Raw genomic sequence first — 17,838 nt, 5'->3', positions numbered from 1 at the left:
ATTTGCTTGCTGCTCATGAAGAGCAATGATTGGTGAATGTCACCATACCAATCGGGGGGTGGAGGGGTGGGGACAAAGTCCCGTTTGGTTTGTGTAGTGGAGCCAATTTGGTGTAGTGGATAAGTGCACGGACTCTTATCTGGGAGAACTGGGTTTGATTCCCCAATCCTCCACTTGCACCTGCTAGAATGACCTTGAGTCAGTCACAAGTTCGCGCAGAGCTGTTCTTCTCAAGAGCAGTTTCTGTCAGAGATCTCTCAGCTCCACCTGCCTCACAGGGTGTTAGTTGTGGGGAGAGGAAGGAGATAGTAAGCTGCTCTGAGACTCCTTTGGGTAGTGAAGAACAGGGTATAAATCCAATCTCCTCCTCCTCCTATGTAATATGTAGAAACTTCCTACTTGTTTGCCTGGAAGTTTACAAGCTGTTTACTAGTTCATAAAACTGAGCTGTGTTTAAACAAACCCATATTCTTCTCCTTTCCCAGTTTATACCTGTTTAAATTGGGGCTGGCTCCCCAGATCCAGGATTTGTATGGGAAAGTGAACTTCACAGGTAAGATGTGCAAAAAAGGATTGGGGCGGGACTGAGGCTTGGAGCCCTTGCTTGGCATGCAGAAGGGTCCAGATTCAAGCCCCAGCATCTTGAGCTAAAAGGGTCAGGTGGCAGGTGATGTAAAAGACCCTGGATAGCTGAGGCCCTGGAGAGACATCTCCAGACCAGACAATACAGAATGTAGCAGTAGAAAAGAGCAAGAGTCCAGTAGCACCCTGAAGAGTAACAAAATTTGTGACAGGGGAGGAGCTTTTGTGAGTCACTGCTCGCTTCTTCAGATACTCCTCACAAAGCTGATGGATCTCCATTCTGTATGGCTAAATGTGGTGCCTTCCGTGGAGACAGATCCAGATGGATAGCTAGCTATTAGGCTGTCTGTAAGCAGTAGAAAAGAGCCCCGTGGCACAGAGCGGTAAAGCTGCAGTACTGCAGTCCAATCTCCCCTCATGACCTGAGTTTGATCCTCGGTGGAAGCTGGGCTTTCAGGTAGCCGGCTCGAGGTTGACTCAGTGTTCCATCCTTCCGAGGTCAGCAAAATGAGTACTCAGCTTGCTGGGGGGGAAGTGTAGATGACTGGGGAAGGCAATGGCAAACCACCCCGTAAAAAAGTCTGCCGTGAAAATGTGAAAGCAACGTCACCCCAGAGTTGGAAATGACTGGTGCTTGCACAGGGGACTACCTTTACCTTTAAGCGGTAGAAAAGAGCAAGAGTCCACTAGCACCTTAGAGACTAACAAGACTTGTGGCAGAGGATGAGCTTTTGTGAGTCACTTCTTAGTGAGATATTAACTCACAAAAGCTCACACCTTGCAACAAAGTCTTCAAGGTGCCATTGGGCTCTTGCTCTTTTCTACTGCTACAGGCAGACTGACATGGCTACCCACACCTTGATCTTCGATAGACCAGTGGTCCAGGTTAGAGTAAAGGTACCTGTGAAAGTTGGCTGGGTTCTTCAAGAGGAGGGGGTCCCATTTTAACAACAATTTTATGTTTGTTACTGCTGTCTGGAAAGCAGTGCTTGACTGAGTATTTAAATGGGAATCCAATTTTTCAGTTTGGTTTTCTAGCTGCAGTACTGCAGTCCTAAGCTCTGCTCACAACCTGAGTTTGATCCCCGGCGGAAGCTGGGTTTTCATGTAGCCAGCTCGAGGTTGACTCTGCCTTCCATCCTTCCGAGGTCGGTAAAATGAGTACCCAGCTTGCTGGGGGGAAGTGTAGATGACTGGGGAAGGCAATGGCAAACCACCCTGTAAAAAGTCTGCCGTGAAAACGTTGTGAAAGCAACGTCACCCCAGAGTCAGAAACGACTGGTGCTTGTGCAGGGGACCTTTCCTTTTCCAGCATCTCTACATACAAGGATTTTGAGGCAGAACACTGTACAGGTAAGCATTGTCAGTTATGACCAGCAGTGCCTCTTCAGGGTCTTAACATAAAGTCTTTCACATTACCTACTACCTGATCTCTTTAGCTTGAGATGATGGGGATTGAACCTGGGACCTTGTGCATGCAAAGCAGAGGCGCTACCAGCATGCCACAGCCCTTCCTTGCTGGGAAAGGCCCAACTCTGCTATATATTTATTTTATTTTATTTTTATTTCTGTTGATTTGTATCCCTCCCCTCCCACAAATGGCTTGGGGATTGTAATAAACAGCACTGGGCTAGACTCGGCATAAACTGCCCTACTATCAGTTCTGAAGTCCAAGTGGGGCCCTGGCTCAGTGGTAGAGCATGTGCTTCATGTGCAGAAGGTCCCAGGTTCAATTCCAGTTTGGGAGGGATCTTGGGAAGTACTGCTGGGGAAAAGAGTTGTAGAGCTTATGCCATTCAGAGGAGACCAAAGTGTGACTGCTTGTTCTGTTCTAGATGAGGAAATTAACCATATGAAGTGTGAGCTGGAGAAATACGGCTTGCAGCTGCCGTCGTTCAGCAAGATAGGGGGAATTCTCGCTAATGAGCTCTCTGTGGACGAAGCGGCAGGTATGTGGAGGAGGACCCCTTACTCGAAATGGGGCCATGGCTGAATGGCAGAGCATCCTCTTTGCATGCCAAAGGTTGTAGGTTCAATCCCTTAGTCACAGTTCTTTCAGAGCTCTCTCAGTCCCACCTATTTCACAAAGTGTCTGCTGTGAGGAGAGGAAGAGAAGGGCAGTTGTAAGCTGCTTTGAGATGCCTTAGGGTAGAGAAAAGGGGAATATAAAGACCTACTGTTCTTCAATCTCAAGTATCTATGGTTAAAAGAAGGCCAGATATCTGAGGTTGGGAAAGGCTCTTCGGTACCTAAAAGTGACTTGCGATCTAGTGAGCTTCACAGCTGAGTAAAGATTTGAACCCAGAGCTGCCTGGTCTGTGAGCCAGTTTGATGTAGTGGTTAAGTGTGTGGACTCTAATCAGGAGAACAAGATTTGATTCCCCACGCCTCCTCCGCATTCAGCTGCTGGTGTGACCTTGAGTCAGTCACAGTTCTCTCAGAGCTGTTCTTGAAAGAGCTCTCTCAGCCCCACCCACCTCACAGGGTGTCTGCTGGAGAAGAAGGGAAGGAGATTATAAGCCACTCTGAGACTCCGAGCAAAGAGCGGGGTATAAATCCAGTCTTCTTTTTTCTTTTTTTTTGCCGCCACCTTTTCCTTCAATCCCTACACCACTCTGGGGGTTTTTTAGGTAGGGATTAAAAATAATTACATTTGGAATACCTCCCTCCCCCAAACCCTGATCTTCATTTCTCTCTAACAAACACTCCCAATGCTTATGGAGTTCTCCATCCATCTTGAAAACCTTGTCCTATTGAAGCAGAGTGTTGGTATTACTAATTCTTTTTACATTGATGCTTCTCATCATCTAGTGCACGCTGCTGTCCTTGCTATCAACGAAGCGGTGGAGGCAGGGATTGTGGCCCAAACCATGATGGCCCTCCACAACCCCAGTGCCATGCTGTGCAACCTTCGGGAGAACTTCGCTGCGGTCTATCAGGAGGTGCTCTATCGGGCCAAGGTGGAAAAAGCCAGCAATGCAAAGAATCAGGTGAGCTGAGAAGTAGATTTGGTTTCAATGCCAGTATTTTGTCTTGTGTGAATGAATGTGACTGGAGTTAGTGATGTGTACACAAATGACCTAGTTGGCCCAGGCTAGCCCAATCTCATCAGAAGCAGGGTCAGCCCTGGTTTGTATTTGGGTGAGAGACCACCAAGGAAGTCCAAGGTCCCTATGCAAAGGCAGGCAGTGGCAAACAATCTCCGTCTCTTGCCTTAAAAGCCCTTCAAGGCTTCTTAAGTTGGCTGCAACTTGACGGCACTTTCCACCCCCACAAATGCTACGTGGCCCTTGTAGCCTGCCAAAAATTGTAAAAGACCTAAAGAGGGGGAGAAGGAGAGATTGGATTGATGCCTTTGGAGTCTGAGTGGCTTACAGTCTCCTTCTTTTCCTCTCCTCACAACAGACACCCTGTAAGGTAGGTGGAGCTGAGAGAGCTTTGGGAGAATTGCTTTTGAGAGAACTGCTGAGAGAAATGTGACTGGCCTAAGGTCACACCAGCAGCTGCACATGGAGGAGGAATGGGGAATCAAACCCGGTTCTCCTAGATAAAAGTCTGTTTTGTTAACCACGATACCACACTGGCTCTCTGGAGGGGCAAGGTCTTCTCAGAGCTCTTTGCAGTACCCAGTAGGCCAACTCCCATCCTCAGTTCTGTGTCTGGAGAAGAAGTGTGTCTTGTTGCTGATATCAGGCTGAGCACTGGAGGTACACAGAGCTCTTCCAAAGCCTGCTTTGACTCTAGAGCCAGTCCCTGCTCCCCCGACTTTACTCTTTGCAAAGAGGTGGGGTTCTTTTATAAAGCCGCCTCTGCAAGAATATGTTCAGAAAGCAGCAAGGTATCCAAATGCCTTCATGTCTTTAGAAGAAGAACTGAAGGAGAATTGCAGATTTATACCCCGCCCTTCTCCCTGAATCAGAGACTCAGAGCGGCTCACAATCTCCTTTATCTTCTCCCCCCACAACAGACACCCTGTGAGGTGGGTTAATCAATGATCCTCCGAAAATAAACATCAAACATATTGCATCACATTTCCCATCTCCCTCCCCCCTTTTTATGACTTCCCCGGTGCATTCAACTTAAAATACAAAAAAGAATAAAAGGTAATAATAACCTATTAAGAACCTTCTAAAAACTTATAACTATAATATAATAAAATTCAAATAAGAACATAATTACTTATCACTATTATTTTCTCTTAATTAATAGTCTTATAATGTTACTATACTTAATTTTTGTTGTTATCTATCTTAATTATTATCTATTAATCCCAATCCTCATATGCAAAAAAACACTGTATATTTCCATAATTTTACTTTATCTGTAGTTGACATTTTACACTAAAAAAAGAAAGAAAAGGGTTAACCATTATTAAAAATCACCAAATGTCCTTTCACCTTCCACTGTTTTTCAACATATTTTTGAAATTTCTCCCATTCCCTGTTATACTTATCTATATCAAGCTCTTTAAAGTTCTAGTAAGTTTGTCAATTTTGCTCCAATGCATAATTTTCATAATCCAGTCCCATTTTTCTGGTAATTTATTTTGCTTCCACAACTGCGCATATAATGTCCGTGCAGCCGAAAGCATGTACCAAAGCAATGTTCTGTCTTGTTTCAGAAAACTTTCCATTTGTAATCCCAACAAAAAGATTTCAGGTGCTTTCTTAGATTGTAGCCCAAAATCTTTTAAATTTCTTGCTGAATCATTTGCCAAAATTGTATAGCCTTTTCACAAGTCCACCACATGTGATAGAAAGATCCTTCATGCTTTTTACATTTCCAGCATCGATCAGACATCTGGTTACTTATTTCTGAAAGTTTCTTAGGAGTCATATACCATCTGTATAACATTTTAAAACAGTTTTCTTTAATATTGTTACATGTCGATATTTTCATAGAGTTCTTCCATAAATATTTTATTTATTTATTTTATTTATTTATTCTATGACTTATATTCCCATTGTTCCATCTGAATATCTTTATTTACGCTAATTGCCCACTTTATCATTTGAGATTTAATCACTTCATCCTCTGTAGGCCATTTCAATAATAATTTATATACCTTTGAAATTATTCTTTCATTATCGCCAAACAACATTCTTTCCAGTTCAGTTTGATCTTGTCTTATTCCTTCATTCCTAATATCTTGTTCAAGCAGACTTTTAATTTGTTGCAGTTGAAACCATAGCAGCTGCCCTTTCAAGGACAACCTTTGCGATAGCTATGGCTAACCCAAGGCCATTCTAGCAGGTGCAAATGGAGGAGTGGGGAACCAAACCTGGTTTTCCCAGATAAGAGTCCACACACTTAACCACTATACCAAACTGGCTCTCTTTAAAGACCCTTCAAGACTTTAAAGAAATCTTGGACGTTTAAAAAGATGTACGTTTAAAAAGATGCCAGCAAGCTGCTGGCAACCACTCCTTTTTCTCACAGGGTCCTACAAATAATCCCTTTTAGTTATTATTTCACTAGATCAGGAGTGGAATTGTTGCAATGCAGAGCTTACAGTTTCTTGCCTCTATGTTCCCCCCACCCGAAACAGAACCTGAAAGAGATTCCTGAAGGTGAAGACATTTACGATCGGTTTCTAACGCAGGCTGAGATACAAGGAAACATCAACAAAGTTAACGGTAAGCAGAGTGGCGGCCCCCTGAGAAACAGTTGTCATGAGAAAAGAACAATTAAAAGTCATAAGCTCCGTTCAGGCATGGCGCCAAAGTGTGGTTTGCATTGATTACAAATTAATGATTGCAATGTAAGTTAGAACTCAAAATGTGGTTTGAGCTTTTGGACATCCAGGAGGCAAACCACAGATTAGAATCATAGAGTTAAAAGGGACCTCCAGGGGTAGATCATCTAGTCCTACCCTCTGCACAATGCAGGGAATTCACAAATACCTCCTGAAAAGAAGTGCTGATCTGCTTTCACTTGGTGTCCACTTGGCTTTGTATGTTTAGTCCTCTTGGGAGGTGGTGGGCTTTCCTTCTTTGGATATTTTTAAGCAGAGGCTAGATCAGGGGTGTCAAACTCATTTGTTATGAGGGCTGGGTCTGACATACTAAATGAAACCTTGTTGGTACAGGCTGTGTGTGTTCCTATTTAAGATTAGGTAGCAGAGATAGAAACTTTGTAAAGGACACAGACAAACACAAATATCTTTTTAAAAAAACACTTAAAATAAAACATGCTTAAAACATTAGGACTCGTTGGTCTTAAAGCTGCTTTCTTTGTATTTCTCCCATGGGATCCAGAGAACTGGGCAAAGGAAGCTTCCCCAGGGGACCAGGAGCGGGGAGAAACCTCAGCCAATAGAAGGAAGAGAGGCTTGGCTCAGTAGCTTTGCTGTGCAATTGAAAGAGCCTAGCAGAACAAGCTCTCCCTCTCCCCTTCCTCCCCAATGGAGGAGCCTCAGCCAATGGAGAAAACAGAGGTTTTGCTCTGTAGATCCTATGCAATTGAGCAAGCCTGGCAAAGCAGGCCATGATGCAGAAGAAAACAAGAGAGAGAGAGAAACAGATGGCAGCCTGATAGGAGCCCTTCAGGGGTCTGATTTGACCCTGGACTGCATGTGTGACACCCCTGGACTAGATGATTATCTGGCAGCTATGAATTTACACTGAATACAAAAACCATAACTGTGATATATGGGCTACTATACTTTTAAAATAATAAATTACTCATGAATTTCACAAATACCATTTGCACATAGAATTAACGTTATTTATTGTTTTGTGCTCACTATGAATTTAGGCAGATCGTGAGAGGGAGGCAAGAAGGGAAGAGCTGGTGCTTGTCTCTTATGGCCCTTTCTTATATCCCTATGGTAAAGCCTCCACTTCAGGCTGAGGAAGAAATCTCCACTTCAGGCTGAGGAAGAAATCTGGCCCAGGGATCCTGGAGGGTTTTTGCCTTCCTCTGGACATAGAGCAGGGGGTCACTGGGGAAGCTGGGGGTGGGAAGGTAGCTGTGAAGTCTGTGCATTGTGCAAGGAGTTGGACTAGATGACCCCTGGGATCAATGCCAGCCCTATGTTTCTATTTGCAAAACTGCTTTTGGTTTCAGCTTCTCTGGGCTAATTCCACATAGGGATTTTCCCTTTCCTGGGTAGTGAGAAGTCCCCAGAGTAAATGCAGTCATCTTGATGATGGCATGCCCAATCCAGCTCATTTTCTTCTCCTCAGAGAGAAATCTGTGGGGCATCTATCTGGCAACCCCATGCAGAAAGGGGGGCAGAGGTGACATTGCTCAAAACGGCATGGGGCGGCTTGCTTCCACACACTGTGTTCCCTCTAAGCTGTGCACGTGAGCAGAACGGTCACTCATTAACACAAGAAGCCCTAACTAAGCAGTCTGAAGCCGCATAGGGTCTTGCACTGCCCATTGATTAAGATTAAGAGGTAGGGGTAGCCCCTGTGCAAGCACCAGCCATTTCTGACTCTGGGGAGACATCGCATCACGTTTTCATGACAGACTTTTTATGGGATTGTTTGCCATTTCCTTCCCCAGTCATCTACACTTCCCCCCCCAGGAAGCTGAGTACTCATTTTACTGTCCTCAGAAGGACGGAAGACTGAGTCAACCTTGAGCTGGCTACCTGAACCCTGTTTCTGCCGGAATCGAACTCAGGTTGTGAGCAGAGCTTGGACTGCAGTTTACCACTCTGCGCCATGGGGCTCAGTTACATCAGTTATATTCTGGTTAGGATGAGGACTGCTCTGCTCAGTAGGAAAAAAAATTAGAGGGAACATTGCCTAGAGAGCCCCCATTTTTCCCCACTGTTATTTTGGGGCAGGTCTTGCTGCTATTGTGCATGCATAGAGAGCAATGGCACCATGTTATGTCCTATCTCTTTGCAAGCACACGTAGAGGATCAAGATAAAGCAATTTAGCCATGAAGACGGTTCCTCCGGTTCTCACTTTTTCCTTATTACAGTATAATCCCGCGGTCCCAGTTGGTATTTCTTTGCTAACCACTATGCTGGCCTTGATGTCAGATAGGTCATAATGATGTCACAGGTTTATGATGTCATAGGTTTGGAACTCTGTGAATCCTTGGCATGGAAAGGCTGAGGGCCATCTCTGTCTGGACCGCTGGTGCTTTTTCCATGACTCTCGCAGTTCTGCTGACTGAGATTCTTTTACCTAGGACCCTTCTGATACAACACATACACTCCACTGCCTTAACAAAGCATCTTAACAAAAGAGAATTTTACTTGTAGTCAGATACACAAATGCCTGTTGTAATTTTTGTTCCTAAACAGTGAAAGGTGCTCTAGAGTTGGTGGATGACACCCTAGAGGGACAGGATCCCCAGGCCTTGTACTTCGCTTTGCAGGATCCCATCCTAGCCTTGAGAAACCTGCAGCGAGAGAACGCAGACTGGTACCTGGATCAGCTGAGTGGTGACCGGGAACAGAAGGCACTGGTAAGTCAGAGGATGGGGGAATGGGTGGGTGGATAGGTCAGTGTAGACCAGGGGTGGCCAAATTGTGGCTCAGGAGCCACACGTGGTTCTTTCACACATATTATGTGACTCTTGAAGCCCCCATCACCCCCTTGGCTGGCTTGGAGAAGGCATTTCTCTCTTTAAATCACTTCACTAAGCCAGCTGGTAGCTTGGAGAATGCATTTAAAGTTGCTTTCTTTCCATCCCCCCTCCATATCGATTTGCCTTCCTTCCTTCTGAGAGCCAGTTTAGTGTAGTGGTGGAGTGCACAAACTCTTATTTGGAAGAACCAGGTTTGATTCCCTACTCCTCCACTTGCAGCTGCTGAAGTGGCCTTGGGTTAGCAATAGCTCTTGCAGAGCTGTCCTTGAAAGGGTAGCTTCTGGGAGAGCTCTCTCAGACTCAGCTACCTCACAGGGTGTCTGTTGTGGGTGAATGGGGGGGAAGGTATAGAAGATTGTGACTGCTCTGAGATTCTGAGTATAGGGTGGGATATAAATCCAATATCATCATTATCCTCCTCCTTCTCTCAAACATCTGATGTCCATGTCTTGCGGCTCTCAAACATCTGACCTTTATTCTATGTGGCTTTTATGTCAAGCAAGTTTGGCCACCCCTGGTGTAACCTTTCCTTAGTCACCTGGTCTCCTAACTGCTTCTCTCCTTAGCATTAATGAGACCAAAGGTTCCCAGAGAGGCCATAATTTATTCCAAATAGATACTATTTTTGTATTATATTTTATTGTGCCTTATCTTATTGAATGTGATCAGGAGAGAAACCAAGAGTTTAGCAAAGCCCTGTCCTGTTCCAACCGCCGCTTTGGGTTTCTGAGATATCTGGAGGAATAGTATTTTTGCAATTTTGAACTAAAAGCTTGCAGAACTTCCTGAGATTATCAACCTTGTAACGGAGAAGGTGATCCTTTAGGTACACTAGTCCTGAGCCATTAATGAGTATTGCAGATCAGTGCTTTAATTTGTACCCAGAAAATCAAGAGGGAAACAGTTTGTAATAGCCTTAAGGTTGGGTTGAACGCAGAGTTGCCAGCCCTTTATTGGCAACCAACAGGAGATGGGATCGGCGGGGAGGCTTACAAAACCAGAGCCACTCAACATGGCAATATTACTTTTGAGTGGGGACTCAGAAACAATACTCCCTCTAAGCTGTGGAGTCTTGGGAGCAAAAATTCTACTTCATGAGCTACTGGCATTCAAGTTGTGAGCTACAGCATAAATTAGTTTGCTTTTGGGGCATTTTTCCTGAGCTAAGACAAAAACATGTAAGCTGGAGACTAAAAAACGGTGAGCTAGCTCACACTAATTTAGCTTAGAGGGAACATTGCTCAGAAGTGATGTAACCACATTGCTCAGCACTCCAGGAAGTTCCTTGATTTCCATGGAAAAGACAATAGAGATTTGAAGGAATTCCTAGAGAGTATGATGCAGCGCTGTCACTTTTGGGTCTCCACTAAGAAGTGACATTGTCACATTGAACTGCACTGATATCTACACCACCGCCACTTCTGCTGCTCCAGTGAGCGCCAGTGGTAACAAGCAAATGGCATCCCCAGATGTTACGAGATTACTTCATGTAGTTGTCAACCAAATGTTTCTTGGGTCAAGTCTGGAGTCCTGAAAGTACTAGCTTTCCTTACCAAAGGTTTTGAAGGGTAGTGTTATTGTCCCAAAGTGATAGAGAAGGAGATTCTGCCAGTTTCTACCAGCATATGACCTTGGCCGATTACCTTGTTTGAGTCTAAATTTGTTTTTCATGCAATGGCTGAGCACCTCCCAGTCTTGTTGTAGTGATCGTCATCCTATCAGGCAGACTCTGTTCTTATTAATTTTGACAAAAGCCTTTGTCATCTTTTAGGAACTGGGCTACATTGATTTGCTCGAGCAAGAGGAAATTCAAGCAGGGATTTATGCAGCCAATGAGAGAGGAGATCAGGAACGTGCTGGTGAGTGGAATTGTGTACCGAGCTCAGGATTGCATAGAGAGGCCTAGGACACTGGCCTGAACTGCGTGCAGTTTTATCACATGAGGGAATATTTGGTCATGGTAGCTCCTCTTCTTTTATCTGAAGTGGTTACCAGCACAGATTTAACACAGTTTGTGCGGCCTGCCCTTAACTGTGTGTCAGGAGTTAGGATGAGCTGGTACAGTTTAAGGGTAGCACCACTTCTGATTTCATGAGGGGGAAGTGTGCTTTTAAAGGCTTCTCACTGCAAGAACATTCTCTGCCAGTAGAAAATTAGCATCCTTCCCTGAGATGCCAGTTTTCTACTTGTGGGGAATTTTAAAAATGGTCTCCTAGTTGGCATTATCCCCCCACAGTATAAAGCAATGCAACACAGTATAAACCAAATTCAATCAAAAGAGTTTTCAGCTCAACATTAGGAAGAACTTCCTAACCGTTACAGTGATTTCTCAGTGGAACAGGCTTCCTCAGGAGGTGGAGGGCTCTCCTTCCTTGGAGGTTTTTAAACAGAGGCTAGATGGCCATCTGACAGCAATGAAGATCCTGTGAATTTAGGGGGAGGTATTTGTGAGTTTCCTGCATTGTGCAGGGGGTTGGACTAGAAGACCCTGGAGGTCCCTTTCAACTCTATGAGTCTATGGACTCAATCTACCGCCTCTGCAGCTCACTCTGACCTGGAGAAATGGGTTGGATTCCTCATTCCTCCTCCACAAAAAGCTTGCTGGGTGACTTTGGGCCAGTCACAGTTCTCTTAGATCTCTCTCAGCCCCACCTACCTCACAAAGTGGGGAGAGGGAGGGAAAGGTGATTGCAAGCCCCTTTGGGGTTTCTTAAGGTGGAGAAAAGCAGGGTATAAAAACTTTAAATCCTCTTCTTATTCATCTGAGAAAGGAAATCCATATACCCTACCCTGCCCTAAGACCCTAGGAAAAAGGGCAGGGTAAAAATGATGAATCAATCTCAGGTACTTTTTCATTCCACGGCATACACAGACAGAATTATTTTATGGGGGACGTGGTTTCCTCAAAGAAAACACAGGGCCAAAATTTTGGGTACCTTTTTGTCCCTACTCTTTCCTCATCCATCCTCTATTTTGTTCTCCCCACCCCCCGCAACACAGTGGTGCAGGCTGTAAGGCACATCAATTCCTCCATTCGGAGAGGAATAGCAGAAGAGACTGCACAGGCCCTAATGAACCCAGAAGCTCAGCTGCCAGAGATCTTCCCCTTTGCTGCCCACTTGTACCAGCAGGAATTGACTATCTTGCAACAGCAGCAGCCACAGGTAAGACAAAATGGCAGGCTGGGTTGACTCGGGTCAGTATGCCAGTCATTCCCCGTAGTCAAGAGAATCACTGGGTAGTTGGCAGACTGCCCTTTATATTTCACTGGGTGACCCTTGTTAAATGACCTTGATGAGGCAGGAAAGCTTCTCCAAGTGGCTGCTGGGTAAGGTTGGCAGTCCTAAGTTGAGGGATTCCTGGAGAATCAAGGAGGAGTGTGAAGGGAGTGTTGGGGGAAGCGCTGGGGGAGTGTGTTGTTTGGGAAAGAGAGGGACTGCAGCAGGTTATAACACCATAGAGTCGAATCCGAAGCTGTCACTTGCTCCAGCGGAACTGATTTTTGCAGTCTGGAGAGGAAGTTTTTAGTTCATATAGTTGAAGCCATGCTGAGTGGGGTTTCAGTTCCCCCATGCCAATCTTGGCCCCTCCCTGCCACTTATTCTAAGTATAATTTAGAAAAATTAGAAACTAATATCAGAATAAATTATTCAAAATGTAAATTATTCTCATGTTCTGTTGACAAGATATAAGCTTTTGGGAACCTGGAACCAAATAATTTTGATCAATCGGGAGCAAAATAGAAGGATAATAAGTTCAGGCCTTTAGGAATAGCCTGTCTTTTGTGTGGCAGGGTGAGTTGGTCCAAGAGGAACTATTTGTTGCTGTGGAGATGCTGTCTGCGGTGGCCCTTATCAACCAAGCCCTTGAACACGGAGACACCAGCACCTTCTGGAAAGTTCTGGTCAGCTCCAGTTTAGGTCTGTCAGATGTAGAAGACAGCAATGCACAGCGGTAAGCAAATTTTCAAAGTTGTTGTCTGCTCAACAGGAGACAAAAGGGCTTCGGATAGCAAGAAAACCCCACCTTCTTCACTGGGGCTATTTCATTGCCTGAGTCATGGTTGCCAACTGAAGTTATATATGAACACATGAAGCTGCCTTATACTGAATTTAATCCAGGAGTCCCCAACCTTTTTCCACATGAGGGCACCTTTAGGCGTAGTCACAGAACAGCTGCTCTGAGATTCAGAGTGAAGGGCAGGGTATAAATCCAGTATCTTCTTATCACTGAGTTACTGGTCTTCTCCAGTAGCCCTTGATGCTGCCTGTTGGAATTGGTGCCATTTAGCTCCATGTTCTCCTAGATGGAGAAGCACTCCAGAGCCTCAAACAGAGAAAGGTCTTTCCATCACCTGCTGTACCTGAACACACCCCTGATGTAGCCAATACTCCAAAACACAGGCATCCCCAATTTGATTCCGCCTGTAGGCACTACTGGAATCTTGAGAACAAAGAGTGGTTGTCACAAAATGTCTCCTGGGTGGGAACAAGCAGGAAATGAGTGCCATGGGGCCCATTGACCAATCACAGAATGTTGGGAGGTTGCGTGCCAGACATTGTTCTATGACGAAGGCAGCTGTTTCTGAATCAATCTCCCCTGCAGGCACAGAGGGAATGCCTTCTGGGCTCTTCTAAACCATCTCCTGGTCCAACAAGGTATAAGAAAGCCAGGCTTGTTTCTTTGATTTAGGGAAGAGATTTTTTTTCCGGGGGAGGCTATGGAAACCAGGGGACACACTGGCCAGCAACATGGTGCCCACAGATGCTACATTGAACGTTAGTGACCCAGGCTTTTGGATCATGCTTCTGTGTTGTGTAAAGACACTTCAGTTACAAATGTATGTTAACTTGTTATATTAATAGATTACTGTATGCATGTTCAGGAAATACATGAACGCATGCACCACCTTACTGCTTTTTTGCATGAGGTATTATCTGTAAGGTTTTGCTCAGTAACACTCAAGTAGATTTCTCATGCAGAGGAAGAAAAAGTTTATTTAGAGTGCATCAGAATGTCAGAACTCAAGAACTTCAAACGGATCCCATACTCAGTTGCAAAGCTAGGATTTTATTGAAGAGAACTAGGTGCTGGAAAAGGCAAGATAACAGTAATGGCGAGAGCCAGCATCAGCTTGATTTTATACACGTAAAGCAAACATCTCACAAAGCCACAATTCACATTGTAGGGCGCAGCTGTCTTCTCACCATCACTATCAGTAGAGAGGATGCCTCCCTACTCCGAAGGCCATGCTGTTCGGCTTCAAAGGGTCCCAGTGTGAGAATGTGCAGAGACAAGACATAATTCATTCTACAGCCCCAAATATTTTGGATACCAGTGGGGCAAGGTTAATTACTGTTCAGGCACTCTGGGTTAACCAGAGGTTACAACATGGAGTCAGTTTGGTTCAGTAACAATACAGCTCTAAGCCACAATAAAACTACCATACAGCATTGGTCACATTATAGAGGACCAGCAGCAAAGATACAAGTTCTGACATACTGCCCCCCCTAGGCGCCCCCCCCCGCGGGGCCGGCCTTGGGCTTGTGCGGGTACAGTAGGTGAAACTTTTTCAGCAGTTGCGGAGCCACTACGTTCTGAGATTCGACCCACTCGTCACAGCTCGGGGGGAAGTGTTTCCACCTGATCAAATAATACAGTTTCCCCCGTTTGACTCTGGAGTCCAGGATCTCCTGGACTTCATGGTGACTCTGACCCCTCACTGTCGTCGGAGGGGGCGGTGGGGCCCTGGGATGGAAGGACGTAGCACCAGGGTCTTTTCGAAGCAAGCTGCAATGAAAAACAGGATGGATCTTACTTAGAGATTTGGGTAGTTCGAGTTCCACCGTTACTTTATTTATCACCCTTTTGATTTTGAAAGGTCCGAGGAACTTCAGTGCAAGTTTGCGGCAGGACTGGGGAAGGGGGAGGTTTTTTGTCGACAGGAAAACTGTATCCCCCACCTTTAGATCCCACTCCGGAGAATGTTTTTTGTCAAACTGTTTTTTGTAGGCTTTTTTCGCTTCCTCCAGGTTTTCCTGAATTCCCTTCCAGCCTTCACGAAGTCCCTCCCACCACTGTTGGCATGATGTTGGTTGGGATGGGTTGGCTGGGAGGGCGAGCGTGGGGAACGGCTTGCCCTCGTAGCCATTGATGATTTGAAAAGGGGAGGTTTTGGTTGAGCTATGGAGGCTATTGTTGTAGCCGTATTCTGCAAAGGGGAGGAGATCTACCCAGTTGGACTGTTGGAAATTAATGAAACAGCGGAGGTATTGTTCTAGAAGGCCATTAACCCTCTCCGTCTGTCCGTCCGACTGGGGGTGGTAGGCAGAACTCAGTCCTTGCTCAATGCCAGCTAGTTTGCAGAACTCCCGCCAGAAGTTGGCAACGAACTGCGTTCCGCGGTCACTAATGACCTTGTCTGGGAATGAGTGTAGGCGTACAATGTGAGTGAAAAAGAGCTGGGCAAGTTTTTTGGCGGTAGGTAACTGTTTGCAAGGAATGAAGTGAGCCTGCTTTGAAAAGGTATCGACTACGACCAAGATGACTGTTTTGCCCTGCGAAGGCGGGAGCTCTACAATGAAGTCCATGGAGACTACCGACCAAGGTCGGGTGGCCGTAGGGAGGGGAACTAGGTGGCCCGGAGGTTTGCCCCCCCTTCGTTTTGCCATGAGGCAAGTGGGACATGACAGTACAAATTCCGAAACATCTTTTTTCATTTTCGGCCACCAAAATTGGCGGGTGAGCAAGTTGAGTGTTTTAACATAGCCAAAGTGGCCGGCCAAGCGACTTGAGTGGCAGCGGTCTAAAACCTCCTTCCTGAGGGGATCGGGCACATAGATTTTTTCATTATGTAACCAGAGCCCGTTCTCGGCTTTGACCAAGTTGGGGGGGCGGTCAGCTTCTTGTTTGTACTCTGAGAGGAACCGAGAAAGTAATTCTAAGTCCGGAGGGTTGGTCTGTTTACCGGAGCGGGTGGTGACCCCCCCCGCGATGGCTGAGGGGGAAATTAGTGAGTCCACCACCTCCTCCCTGAGACTGTCGTGTTGGGGCATGCGGGAAAGGGCGTCCGCTAAAAAGTTCTTTGAGCCTGGGATGTGTTTCAACACAAAATCAAACTTAGCAAAGAAGCCTGCCCACCGGATCTGTTTTGCAGTCATTTTGCGACGCCCAGTGAGGGCTTCCAGGTTTTTGTGATCGGTCCAAATTTCGAAGGGGACTCTCGCTCCTTCAAGCCAGGAGCGCCAGGTTTTTAAGGCAAACATGACTGCAAATGCCTCTTTGTCCCAGACCGACCAGTTTCTTTGTTCATTGGAAAATTTCCTGGAAATATAGGCACATGGTCGGAGCACCCCATTTTCTCCCCTCTGCATTAATATGGCTCCCACAGCGGCGTCGGAGGCGTCGCATTGGACCACGAAGGGCTTTAGTTCGTCAGGATGAGCCAGCACGGGTTCGGAGGTGAAGAGGCGTTTTAGCTCAGTGAAAGCTTTTTGACAGTCAGGCGTCCACGTTAGGCGTGCGCCGGGTTTTTTAGCCTCGTCACCCTTCCCTTTAGTTTTGAGGAGTTCTGTAAGAGGGAGCATGACCGTGGCGAACCCCTTTATGAAGTCGCGGTAAAAGTTAGCGAACCCGATAAAACTTTGTAACTGCTTGCGGGTTCGAGGGGGTTCCCAGTCTAACACCGCTTGGACCTTTGCGGGGTCCATGGACAATCCCTCCCCCGACACCCGGAAGCCCAAGTAATCCAGTTCGGTCTTGTGGAATTCACATTTCGACAGTTTGGCATACAGTTTGTGTTTACAAAGGGTGCTTAACACTTTTCTGACCAAAGGCACATGAGACTTTAGATCTTGTGAATAGATAATGATGTCATCAAGGTACACCACCACCCCCTTGAACAGGAAGTCCCGCAGCACTTCATTAATAAAGTTCATAAAAACGCCCGGGGCTCCCTGTAACCCAAACGGCATGACAAGGTACTCAAATTGTCCCAGTGGGGTGTTGAAGGCTGTCTTCCACTCGTCCCCCTCTTTGATGCGGACGCGGAAGTACGCGTCTCGGAGGTCGAGTTTGGTAAATATTTTCCCCTTTGCTACGGTGTTTAATAAGTCCTTTATCAACGGGATCGGGTAGGCGTTGGACATGGAAATCCCGTTTATCGCACGAAAATCTGTGCAAAGCCTAAGAGACCCGTCCTTCTTCTTTCGGAATAGGACGGGGGCGGCATGGGGAGCTGTGGCTGGTCGAATAAAGCCACGCTTTAGATTTTTGTCCAAAAACTTTCGGAGTTCAGCCTTCTCCGCCCAACCCATGGAGTACAGTTTCGCTTTGGGAAGCTGCTGCCCTGGGATTAGCTCAATGGCACAGTCTGTAGGGCGGTGGGGCGGTAGCTCATCCGCTTCCTTTTCGCTAAATGCCAGCTTTAAGTCTCGGTACTCCTTGGGGATGGAGGCGACTTCTTCGAGTGTGAGGCACGCTCGCATGTTTTGGGGGGGAGCGTGCGGCCCCCACTCGGGGCGCCAGTGGTGATGCTCGCACCTCCAATCCGGGAACCGGACGATCTGTTCCTCCCACCTTATGTCGGGTTGGTGGCGGGCGAGCCAAGCTGAGCCTACTACCACGTCGAAAGAGCAGGAGGGGGCGATTACGAAAGTCTCAATTCCCCAATGCTCCTCGGTCCCTACCGGGACCGCCTGAGT

The 17,838-nt window shown here is 46.2% G+C and overlaps 1 protein-coding gene across 1 annotated transcript in view; it reads left to right on the top strand.

Annotated features, from left to right (window-relative positions):
- Nucleotides 1-17,838, top strand: part of IQGAP3 (IQ motif containing GTPase activating protein 3) — a 75,093-nt gene that overhangs the window by 11,686 nt on the left and 45,569 nt on the right. The window contains exons 6-13 of the mRNA XM_060253765.1: nucleotides 486-553; nucleotides 2,418-2,531; nucleotides 3,394-3,572; nucleotides 6,131-6,218; nucleotides 8,850-9,013; nucleotides 10,908-10,995; nucleotides 12,137-12,300; nucleotides 12,930-13,090. Of these exons, the coding sequence (XP_060109748.1) occupies nucleotides 486-553; nucleotides 2,418-2,531; nucleotides 3,394-3,572; nucleotides 6,131-6,218; nucleotides 8,850-9,013; nucleotides 10,908-10,995; nucleotides 12,137-12,300; nucleotides 12,930-13,090 (1,026 nt within the window). The remainder of the gene's footprint in view (nucleotides 1-485; nucleotides 554-2,417; nucleotides 2,532-3,393; nucleotides 3,573-6,130; nucleotides 6,219-8,849; nucleotides 9,014-10,907; nucleotides 10,996-12,136; nucleotides 12,301-12,929; nucleotides 13,091-17,838) is intronic.

This window comes from Heteronotia binoei, chromosome 1, assembly GCF_032191835.1.
Source record: "Heteronotia binoei isolate CCM8104 ecotype False Entrance Well chromosome 1, APGP_CSIRO_Hbin_v1, whole genome shotgun sequence".
NCBI classification, from domain to species: domain Eukaryota; kingdom Metazoa; phylum Chordata; class Lepidosauria; order Squamata; family Gekkonidae; genus Heteronotia; species Heteronotia binoei.
Note: the sequence above shows the minus strand (reverse complement) of the source record. Positions and strands in the feature narration are given on the sequence as shown.